The sequence below is a fragment of the Schistocerca gregaria genome, chromosome 2 (genome assembly GCF_023897955.1).
Source record: "Schistocerca gregaria isolate iqSchGreg1 chromosome 2, iqSchGreg1.2, whole genome shotgun sequence".
Taxonomy (NCBI): domain Eukaryota; kingdom Metazoa; phylum Arthropoda; class Insecta; order Orthoptera; family Acrididae; genus Schistocerca; species Schistocerca gregaria.
The window spans coordinates 736,166,183-736,178,351 of NC_064921.1; the positions used below are offsets into that span (position 1 = coordinate 736,166,183).

Sequence of the window (12,169 nt, forward strand, 5' to 3'; positions counted from 1 at the left end):
AAACAGTACAGAAGGCGTTGTTCATTCTTTTGCAATTAACAACTGTTCATGCTGCACACATTGTGTGCTGAGTGGCATTCCTTCAACTGTGCATTTTAGTTTTGTTTATTTTGCCTTTTATTTTCCTCTTCTGTTATTCTGGTCCACCCTTCACTTCCCAACCTTGTGTTCTGTGAATCATTGTACTTCGCAAACTTCTCTAGTTTGAGTAGTTATGCAGTTTGTTGATTGCCATAGCCTCAACTTTATCCACCTGTGGCATTGTGCAGACATGTTTGTCAAGTGTATGCCTTTAAAAGAATGCCCAATGAGAAATTTGTGAATGAAGAACTACAGATATTGTTGGCTATAGTGTATGCCCAGTATTATAAATATCACTGGAGCTTCCAAAGTTCTGAGTGTGAATGTGTGCCTTTACTTTCTCCCAGATTGCTAAACGATGGCTGAGACAAATGGCACAACCATTTAGCCGTGAGGACCAGCTGGGAGTTTCACTGTTGACGCTTGAACAACTTCAGAATGAAGAGATGCGGAGGAATCAGCAAGCAGCTGCTGAACAAAACTAGTACACAGTGTGACCAGTCTGGTTATCAGATAGCCACTGACTGAAGAAAACAATTTGAAAATCACATCAGAGTGTGTGTGTGTGTGTGTGTGTGTGTGTGTGTGTGTGTGTGTTTTGCTCAATATTAAATTTCCATGAATAACACTGTTGAAGTTGTATTTATTGCTTTTATTTTTGTGTTGTTTTCCAGTCCATGTCGTGTAAATGCATCTTCTTCAGTACAAATCATAGTATTTTTTATATGTGTACATTGTAATGTAATTACATGTTCTCATTTTACTTTGAATGTTTGTAATAAATGTGTGTATAGCCTCTTTGCTTTTCTTTTTGTACTGAATTATCCTCATCGCTGGAATGTGCACCAACACTGGTTTTAATTCCAGATCACTCAGTATCATCTTCTGTAGTGAGCTGTTGTAATATGTGTATTCTGGAAAATTTTTGTCTTATATCTTCTAAGTGTTTGCTACACATATCTCTGTGCCACATTAATAAACTTTTTTCTGGAATTTGGTGAAGTTAGTGTGTTTGTAAACACTGGCATTGTGTCATGATTGGCAATTATGGTTTAGTCCAAGCAGCAATATAGGAAATACACGTGCACATAAGTATTAAAACACGAAACTTCTGTAATACATGTTGCCTGATATGAGTTAATGTAGCACAATATTTTCAGTGATTCCTATAGGTTGATAATTTACTTTAATTGCATTGTCGTACAATATTATCTTGTAAGGTAATAGCAAATTAAAGTATGCAAACACTTTCATGATAGTGTGAAAGAATGTTTGATAATTCTATGCTAGTCTCAGAAAAATTACCAGCAATGTGGATTCCATGTTTAACCAGTTTCCATAATGAAAAATTGGGGAGGTACTGTATTTACTTGAATCTAAGCCGCATTTGAATCTAAGCCACACCTGAAAAATGAGACTCGAAATCAAGGAAAAAAAAAAAATTCCCGAATCTAAGCCACACCTGAAATTTGAGACTCAACATTCAAGGGGAGAGAAAAGTTTTAGACCACCCTAACATGAGGCACAATTTAGGCCGAATGGATGAAGATACAGCTACAGTAGTTTGGTCAGAGTCGTAAGCTTAACAGTTAAGCTTAACCAAGTAGCCATTCCTATGTCAATTAACCAAAATGACAGTCGCAATCACATTATTTATTTTGTTGCCAACCGGTTTCAACCTGTGCTGAGGTCATCTTCAGAGCAATTAACACTGTAAAGTTATGATATTAGTAAGTAATCATGTACAAGCAATCGCTGCTATCTCCACACAACTTTCATTGCTATGTATCAGGCGCTCCGTCCGTATTTATATGGGTACCCTTCCTTTTTCATGTGTTTAGTCTGGTTTGAATCGATTGCTTATTTTGCTTTGATCTTATAAGTGCCGTTCTCTTTGTTATAGGTGTTTAAGTCACTCTAAGATAAAAATGCATTATTGTACTGTGTCATGCATTGTTTGTCGCATTCTGATAATGAGCATTTACGATTTGTCGCCGCTTGCGGCATGGCTTGCTTTTGTGCGTGCTACGACGGCTTTAAAAAAAAAAAAAAAAAAGGGGGAGCAATGGCAAGAGGCTGCTATTTGTCGTTACTTACACTGCTGCTTTCTTTGATAATGACCAACAAGAACCAAATAATAGACTGCATATGATAGAAGGTGTTCTGAACGAGAGTTTAGTGAAAATTTTTCTCCGTTTGAAAATCTTTGCAGACACACCTCTTTAGTACATTAAATTCTGCACAGAAATTAGTCATCTTAGAATTAAAAATCTAGTCAGTTGCCATGCTTCATTTATGACAGTATCATTATTCAGCATAAGAATAATACGAATATAAACATGACATGATATGTATATTCTTCCACATTTGCTGTTGTCTCACTCTAGTTTCGTAGTTTATTAGGCAGACAGAATTTAAATGAGATAGCAGCAAACATGAAAGAATACATGGCATAATGTTTACATTCTTCTAACTTTTCTTTTAATTTATTTACTGACGCAGAGGTTTTGGCGCCAGTATGTATCTTTGTTCCTGCAAAGCATGCTTGTGTAGCGCTACGTATATTTGACGGCAGAAGTTAGTTGTGGCAGCACCTACCACCATTTTTCAGAACTTTCTCTTACTTTGCATTCGATTCTAAGCCGAAGGCAGTTTTTTTAATTACAAAAACCAGAAAAAAAAGTGTGGCTTAGATTCGAGTAAATATGGTAATACTAAGTGGGAATAGCAATACATTCACACCAAAAAATCACATGAAATTTAGATCACAATAAATATTACAGTTTATGCAGTTAATAAAAAGAAGCTGTTTAAACCAATTTTTTATTCATTTAATTTAAATACATTGGCAAAAGCCAGACAGCAGCAATTAAAATATTTTTAGTGTATTTGTAAAATATGCTTCAGTGTGTCAAATACTTTTTAATCACAATTAATTCAAAATAGATGAAGGATATCATTTGTGAGCACTAACACAGGGCAGTGGAAAAAGTTTGCTCCATTCAGACATGCGATCATAGTAGTATAAACCCTTCTTCATTGTAAGTTGTGAGCCTATTTCCATATATTGTTTCTGTGATGCTGTAAGTGGTTTCCAATCCACATTTACTGTGTCATCCTTCTCTGACGTTGGATTGCTGAAACATGGAAGTTTAATTTAATTTTTAATTTCCACTTTAGTTTCTGATAGGATGTTGCTCTGCCATACACTATTGAAATTAATGTGTATACAGTAAATAGATAGACTGAAGACAGGCATCATCAGACATTTGAAAATGACCCTTTCATTCAGACAGCAGATCACATTATGCGAATATTAGCTGTCAGTTTCAGTGATTGCAGTCTGTCCAAAATCCTGATGGAGTTTCCGTTTGCATAATGTTGCATAATGCTTCTTAGATTGTAATATTAGTGATTTTTCTCCACCCAACTACTAAATTAAAAACTTTAATTCAAATTTTAATATTGGAAGGAATAAAGGTAACAACTCACTACGTAGTTTGAGTGTGGTTGATCTGCAGAGCCAGTACAAGATTGGTAGCCTGGATAATGTAGCAATCGTGGAATCGGACAGCTAATATTTGCGTATTACGGTCAATTCTCTGAATGTTTCAAACATTTAGTATGCACATGCATGTTGCAATACTTAGCTCTGTAGAATGATGCCACCTAAAAGCTTTCCAACATTATTAGTGCCTATCAACACTTCAGTGTTTAAACTAAATGAGAGTTGTTACCTTTGCTTCTTCCATTATTTATATTCAAACAGGGACTTTCTACTGCAGTGGTGTAAATTTCAAGGATTATGGTTTTTGATAACGTTTGTAAGTAGTTATGCTACATTGACTCAAGGAATGGCATATTCAGCTTGACTGCAGAAAGAATGGGAAAAGGGGAGACAATTCATTTATAATTTACACCTTAAGATTATGAACATGTCTGAGATGCGATAGTCAATATCAGATCTCAACTCTATACTTAAATTACTACTCTTCATGTGAAAATATGCAAAACATGTAACCATATTTCATGTTGCCATTGCAATCCTAACTGCAGGAGAAAAGTGTTACGTGCTCTGATGCTTCATACTGGACACCAGTAATTAGTGGTCTAAGAGATCACGGAACCATACGTGAGGACATTGCTGCTCCTACAGCTGTAGAGAATGACAGTTGCAGTGTACATAATTATTTAAGTTGTTGGCATTACTGTGTGTGGGGCGTGCACACAGACACAACTCACACATGCATGACCCTAGCCTCTGGTTGCTAAGACTAGACTGCACAGCAGTGCATGATGGGAGAAGCAACCGGGTGGTGGGTGTAAGGAGGAGGCATGGGTGGGGAGGGGTAAGGATCCACTGTATTTCTTGATACCTGAAGAAGAAACATTTAGCATGGATAACTTCCGAGTGTTTCACATTAGCAATAAATACTATGATGAATGTAATTAGTTTTATTGCAACTTACCCTGATTTGGCAAAATTGGACCACATTTTAGTCATTCTCTTGACTGTTACGTACTCAGGGTCATCCTTATTAAAGAATGGGAAAAGCGTCGAAATGTAGAATAAATAAATAAGATCATCATGATGCACAACACCTTCACATGAAAGAAAAAGAAATATATTTGTATTATTCCATTAAAAATAAAACTCAGATTGAGGCAAAATCTGGAATTTTTTCCCCCCAGAATGCTCATTCTGCAGTTTCTCTAAACTTTGCATACCGTAAGGTGTAGTAGTTCCAGGTGCATCCACCCAACTGTATCTTCCCTCATAAATGAACTGGTAGTAATACACTGGAAATGTATTCATTTTGGACAGTATTCGAGCCGATCGATATACTGGGAATATCGTAATTGAATCAGCGTACAGCTGAAAGAAAAGTGATCTTATTTTAAAGATAACATACAGTAATATCTCTGCTCCACAATACACTAAAGTCTTAGTTCATAGTGGAATAGTGCATACATACAATGCAAAACAGCTGCTGGGCAGCCACCTAGAGATACTTAGTCTGTACGTGTAGTGGGGCAACAGAACATGCATTGCATTCGTGCCAGAAGCTCAATGGTTGGAAAGAGCTGCTATACATTTATCTCTCAAAAAAAAATGGTGTGGAAGTTACCTCATATGTCACCTTAATCAAATTCAAATGTAATTATAGATACGAAAGGTTTGAATTTATTAGGCAGTAGCAGTTACATAAACTAATAACTTTGACATTTCATTATAAAATCTCGAGCTTCCAGGAACTAATTTCCTGTTTTTCAAGTCTCCTATTTATGCAATGCTACAGGTCTAAGTGCTTGTTGATATGATTACCAACCCAACTGAAATTGATCTCTCTGATTATAAATTAACAAATGAATCTCATACGTCAGTAGCTGGATGTGTTTTGAGGCCAGTAGGTGGTGGGAAGAAGATCAATGGACACTTGTAGCATCACTGTTCATGTTTACTGTAACAACATACGGCTTTATTGCCTGTCTCTTTCTATATGTGGCACACATGGTAACACATTACCCAACAAGTAGCCATTATCTCTGATAAAACTGTATCATTACATCTGTATTTCATGGACAGCTTTCATAGATTTCACTTGCTTAAACTCTCGCACCATCTCTCTCAAGACTAATCACATTTCAGAATTCCATGAACTATCTTGTATACTTTTACAGTTTGTATCCCAGATGCCTGTCAACTTAGGACTTGGGGCATTTGATTCAGCATTGGATGGTTCTACCATAGCTTTCCAGAACACAATGGGGGCCAATCCTGTTACTGGGATACTTAACCAATAACTGTGTTTGAAGAAATATTTGTAGTAACTCTGACACTTTGCTTTCATTCTGGAAAGGTAAGATTCAGATTTCCATTTGACCATACAGATTTAGGTTTCCCATTGATTGCTTATCCAAATTACTGCGGGCGGAAGACAGAATGGCTCTTCAAACAGTGCCAGGGCCAATTTCCTGCCCCACCCATGTCCAGTCTGAGTTCATACTCTGTCTCTAAGGATCTCATCATCATTGGTGTGTTACTTTTCTGACATACTCCCACTTACAGGTTCTGCAATCAAGACACCACACCAGTGGATCAAACACATTACCAAAAGTACATAAGGATTCCAAGCTCCTGTCATGATCTCGCAAGCTTATTCATGTAAATCCTTGACAAGACACTGGAAACTGCATGGTGGAGGCTATATGCTACTAAACTTTGAAAGCTATCAGATATTTCCCTGTACTCATTTGCTTTATCTTTAATTTATATATGTTGAAAGAAATCTCCCATTAGTTTCAGAAACAGGACATTTGTCAAAATACAAATAATCTGTCTGAATCTGCAGCAGTTCTTACACTCCCTTTTCCTCCTCATCTGTTCAAAAGGAACATAAAGCTAAACACTCAGACACTCAGTATAAATCTATTTTGATTGCTCAAGTTCAGTAATATAGTGTCAGAGTGCCTTCATTCATATATTAAAGGCATTATAGTTATCTACTGGACTAATACAAATCTCTGTTCATACCTCTTCTGCACCTTAGTAGTCATCTTTGATGCCAACCCTTTACACCCGTATTTCTCATGTGAATTGTCTATTTATGTGTTGAATTTTTTTTCTTCAGTCTTTGCTCACTTGAAAGAAAACGTGATCATCTTTCTATTCGTTGTAGTCAGTCACGATTTGACCTTTGAATGGCAAGCTTGCAAAGAACAAAGGCAAGAGGCGTTGGAATCTGTGAACCAGAGAATTTCTCTTTTCCTTGCATCCAAGAAGCATCTATCAAAGAGTTGTATATCATTGTTGGCTAGAAGACCCAGAAGGATACTTTCAGCCTCTTAATCAGAAAGGGTTTTCCTTGTCTGTGCACACTCTTTTCTCATTGCGTGTAATAACTGTATCTTCCTTGTATCTGTTGGGTGTAAATGACTATAATGGATTGTGTGTGTAGTTTTGTGTCACATTTGTATTGAATGATGACTATGAGAGAAAAGAGAGGCTGAAACCCAGTGATGGCAAATACCCTACTCCTCTCAAATAACACCAAGGGGCCACTGAGTTTATAATCCTCATTCAACAGGTGCCTCACCATCAACAGTGTCCTGTGGTCTCACTCCTTGAGAGACTGCAAAGACATTTTGTATTTAGTCAAGGACACTTGTGCAAAGTCTCGTGATCAAGACTTTTATGCCTCTGCTTTTCTTGCTGGCCAAATACTAGTGCCGAAAATTTCTTCCATCATTAGGATTCTCATCCGCTATCTTTGAGTCAAGTGCCAGCATGTAGGCATATGTTAGCAACCTTAGCCATGTGGCAGGGGAGGAAAGGTGGTGGTGGTGGTGGTGGCGGTGGGGGGGGGGGGGGGGGGGGGCAGATAAGTCACTTATTTATGATACAATGATCACATCTGAACCGAGGCTGAAGAAGCACTGCTGAACTTTCTGAAACATCTAACCACCTCATGTTCAGTAGTAAGGTCCTGATTCTTTTCCAAACTTTCCATTGCACATCCTTTAATGTTGTCTATCCAGCTTTCAACCAGTCCCTTATTTTATTGCATGTTGAATCCCTGATCAACCAGTAATATTACATTTGGCAGTGGATAGCCTTTCCATCATTACCGTAGTGGGGAATGCAAACGTCATCTTGGCCCGCAGGTTTCTAGTTTTTGAAAATGAACTCCTATTTGCTACTCTCCCCATACCACCAAAGTAGCTTTAATTGCTCTTACAAGTTCTGCATCATTCTAGTCACATCCTATACATTTTCATGAGTAATTTGATGCCATAAGGTTTATATTTGTGTGGCCCACCACTGAAAAGTGTCTCTTAAACACCAGCGCACCATTGCTCACTCCAGCCCGATTACTAGGTGAATTAGTAGACATCTTATTGCTGGCTGTGACATACAGGTGTTTTGCAATATTCCTTACAATGCCTGCATCTCATAAATTAGATGGAAACTTAGTACAAGCACTTTCTTGGTTCCTTTCCACCCAAATCTAATCACACCACCCTCATCGGTTACTGTCTTTTACTTTTCACTTCTCCATTTCCCGTGCCCTCATTTCTCTTATAATTTTTCCTCATATTCCCTTTGGCATTTTGTTTCATTGTTTTCCTGTTCTAATTTAACTGCTTTCTCTTTTCTCAGTTTCTGTAGACACTTTTATTTGCAGTATATTCAGTATGTATCTCTGACTTGATCACTGCTCACTCTGCCACTCCTAAACTTTTTGTTATCGAGCTTGTTGTGATCTTTGCTTAGGATACTGGTTTGACAAAGCTCTCCACATTAGTCTATCCTATTACGTTATGGTTAAAATAGCATTTTTTTTATTTTTCTCTCTTCTTGTTCCTCAGATTATCTGGGCTACTGGGTGGTTTTCTGTTTCCATTTCAGAATGTGTTTCGTCTTTTGCCAGTTAAAAGAGCCTCTGGTCCTGACCACTATGATCTGTATCACCTATTTTTCTGCTACTGCCAAGTAAATAGAAAAATTTCAATAAGCATTAGCAGTTACTTAAATTGGTACAATAACTGTAACTTATGCAACTAATGTGCTATTTCCAATTTTTTTACTTACTTCTCCAAGTTCATTTCTCGTTTTATTTGTTATGGGATGGTCATGAAGGTAGAAACTCCTCAGATTCTTGCTAATTGTGTGGGAACTTTCTGTATTTCGTTCATATAGAAAAGAAATTGGATAAATCTTTTCATAGTGCTCAGTCATTTCTTGAACTGCAGAATCATTTGCAAGAACCTCTGAAATGTGGATTAAATGAACAGGGTAATGAAATATGCCTGGACAGTAATAGGGGAGTTATAGTTAAACGTAACTTAGAAAGATGCTAATCCGAGTATTCAACTGGTTTAACATTTCTTTTTTAAGCACAGTATTTCAACGCTTTCATTATATACTGCAAGTAGTCTTGGATGTACTCACTGAAATTCAGAAATATATTCTTTATTATATTGAGAAAACATTAAAAATAACAAATTCTTGGAAGGAGATTAATAACTGATTACACGCAAGGTGTACATGTGAAACTCTCTTATAAAACATTTAGCAAAAGTGTGCATCATATACCTAATGATAAGATATAGTTCACTCATATGGTGGATGAAGAACCAGTACCATTCTTAACATGTTAACTGACACAAGGCTGCTCTCAGTCACAGAAAAGAGTGACGCCATGTACTGTTCAGCTGGTGAACATTCATCACTTTGCATGTGGCAGTCAGTGTGTTAAACAAGTTTGTCAAATCCTTTGAAACTAAGTTTGCCTAGTATAGGTCACAGTTATTCTAAACATTAATTAATTAGTTTCATTTTCCATGGATAATTTGTGGCAACGGCCTTGCCACAGTGGATACACCGGTTCCCGTGAGATCACCGAAGTTAAGTGCTGTCGTGCTTGGTTGGCACTAGGATGGGTGACCATCCAGGGCGCCATGTGCTGTTGCCACTATTCGGGGTGCACTCAGCCTCGTGATGCCAATTGAGGAGCTACTCGATTGAATAGTAGCGGCTTCGGTCAAGAATACCATCTTACGAGCGGTGTGCTGACCCCATGCCCCTCCTATCCACATCCTCCACCAAGGATGACACGGCGGTCAGATGGTCCCGGTAGGCCACTCGTGGCCTGAAGACGGAGTGTTTTTTTAATGGATCATTTGCACGATAAATCATAATTATGTGGATTGAGTCATTTTACATTCCCATTACAAATTAACAGGTGTGAGTTAGTAATCCCTACCCTTCACCTTCTACTCATAACAAAAATAGAAATTATTCTATTGAACAGGAGTAGTTGTCAAGGAGAAACTTATTCAATTTGTTTTCAAATTTTCCTTTGCTTTGCTGTCTGTCGGACATTTTATATCTGTGGATAAGTTATCAAAAATTTTAGTTGCCACATTGTGTGCCCATTTTTGTGCTAAAGTAGGGAAGACTAAATAACATTTGCCAGTCAGAGACTACTTCACACAGAGCACTGTACAACTAGAAATCAATCTATAAAGAAGGTACTGTGAAAGGTATTGTAAAATCATAAAATGTTTAATCATAAATATCAAAATTATTGACTAAACAATCCAAGATGGAATAATCTGAATGTTATGAAAAGGTTAGATTGCTACTCATCATATAGCGGAGAAGCTGAGTCGGTGATAGACACAACAAAAAGACTGTCAAACAAGTAAGCTTTCAGCCAAAAAGGCATTCATTAGAATTAGGTTACGCGCGTGCGCACACGCACATGCACATACATACACACACACACAAAACTACAGTCACTAGCTGATCTCAGCAGCCAGAAACAGTGGTCATTTGTGTGTGAGTTGCACTTGGATGAGTGTATGCCATCTAATTTCTAACCTTTCCATAAAATTATTCATTATAGACATAGAATTATTAGATGAATTTGTGAAGGAAAAACTCGTACTTATCATTATGAATAGTGAAGCAAATAGTCACACACATTCAGAACACACTGTTTGTGATCTTGGTACAAGTCACATTGTATTATGGAAACAACTGAAGTGCATGGCAGAGGGTACTTCTCATTGTACCATGTAGTAGTTCCATTCGTGTATGGAGTGTGGGAAGTCTCACAATTTACAGTAATTGATCTAATTTTGTCTCCCCACTCCCTACATGAGTGATACACAGGAGGCTGTAGTACATTCCTTGATTCCTCACTTAATACTTGTTCTTGAAACTTTGTAAGTACCCTTTCACGGGATAGTTCACATCTGTCTTTAGGGTCTGCAGTTCTGGTTTTACAACATTTCTGTAACACTCACCCATGGATCAAGTAAACCTGTATTCATCTGTGCAGCTGTGTACTTCCAGTGTATACTGTTAGTTCTGTTTGTTATTAGTCCCACACCATGGAGCAACAGCTATGGTGAGTTGTGTGTATTTTGTATACCACTGCATATCTTTTGCTTTCACGTTATTTTTAATATTTTGTAGAAATTCTGTGAACTATGCACAGTGAAACCCTGCTTTTACACTTTTCAAGGGACTTCAAAAAATGGTGTAATATGTGGGAAACTACGTTTTAAGCTGTAAAAGTTACGTATAGGATATCCCCTTGCACTTTATGTATGATATATGTACATAACAGGCATCAAAAGACTTTTCACGGGCTTTTTTATTACCTAATGAAGGTTTATTTTCGAATAAAAACCTGTGATGTAACTGGAGCTGATAACTGTCTGGGAAGTAGGATGTTGGCTCAATTTCATACGTCATAATCGATGTTTTCGAAAGTCTGCAGCTGTCATTCATTACATAAATAATGAAATACTGCACTAGTTATGTATTTTTTCAATGTTAGCATGACGCTTTTCAAGAATTTTTTCGTGTTGTCAAGTGCAAATATGTAAATAGGTATTTTGTATGGTGTTTGAATATGTGTTGTTCTGCGTCTCTTGCACTGTAGTCGTCTTTTTGAGATTATCAGGTACTGTGCCTCATCAGTTATGTAGAAAATCACACACACACACACACACACACACACACACACACTATCACTCACATTGTTTGTTTGTGTAACATCACAAAAAATACATACGTAAATACTCCACTTGACAACGAGAATAAATTCTTGAAACATGTTTTGCTCAGCATGAATAAAATACATAACTAGTGCTGTGTTTTAACTAAAAACATTTGAGCAACGCAAATTGAATGACAATGTCAACTGAACGTCAGTGAAAGTAAAATCTAAAGGAACTGAGATTTAAGGTCAAACATTGTTTTTCAGATGTGTGTGCAGGAGACTTTTTAATTCTACATCTATACTCTACAAGCTACCATGAAGTGAATGGCAGATGGTAAGTTCCATTGTACCAGTTATTAGGGTTTCTTGCTGTTCCATTTGCTTATGGAGTGTTGGAAGAATGATTGTCTGAATGTCTCTGTGTGTGCAGTAATTATTCTAATCTTATCCTCGGGAACCCTATGTGAACGATACATAGAGAACACTAGTATATTCCTAGAGTCATCATTTATAGCCAGTTCTTGAAACATTGTTAATAGATTTTCTTGGAATAGTTTACATCTGTCTTC

At 37.2% G+C, this 12,169-nt stretch overlaps 2 protein-coding genes and 1 pseudogene across 2 annotated transcripts in view; 2 read left to right on the forward strand and 1 right to left on the reverse strand.

The window, feature by feature from the left end:
• The window catches only part of LOC126334882 (general transcription and DNA repair factor IIH helicase subunit XPD), a 36,169-nt gene extending 35,290 nt beyond the window's left edge, over positions 1 to 879 (forward strand). Inside the window, exon 15 of the mRNA XM_049997581.1 lies at positions 429 to 879. Coding sequence (XP_049853538.1) covers positions 429 to 566 — 138 coding nt within the window. The 3' untranslated portion in view covers positions 567 to 879. The remainder of the gene's footprint in view (positions 1 to 428) is intronic.
• Positions 880 to 2,884: 2,005 nt separating this feature from the next.
• Positions 2,885 to 12,169, reverse strand: part of LOC126334885 (juvenile hormone esterase-like) — an 84,501-nt gene continuing 75,216 nt past the window's right edge. Inside the window, exons 7-10 of the mRNA XM_049997583.1 lie at positions 8,675 to 8,853; positions 4,810 to 4,957; positions 4,551 to 4,683; positions 2,885 to 3,218 (exon numbers count right to left, since the gene is read on the reverse strand). Coding sequence (XP_049853540.1) covers positions 3,038 to 3,218; positions 4,551 to 4,683; positions 4,810 to 4,957; positions 8,675 to 8,853 — 641 coding nt within the window. The 3' untranslated portion in view covers positions 2,885 to 3,037. The remainder of the gene's footprint in view (positions 3,219 to 4,550; positions 4,684 to 4,809; positions 4,958 to 8,674; positions 8,854 to 12,169) is intronic.
• Positions 9,440 to 9,557, forward strand: LOC126337189 (5S ribosomal RNA; annotated as a pseudogene).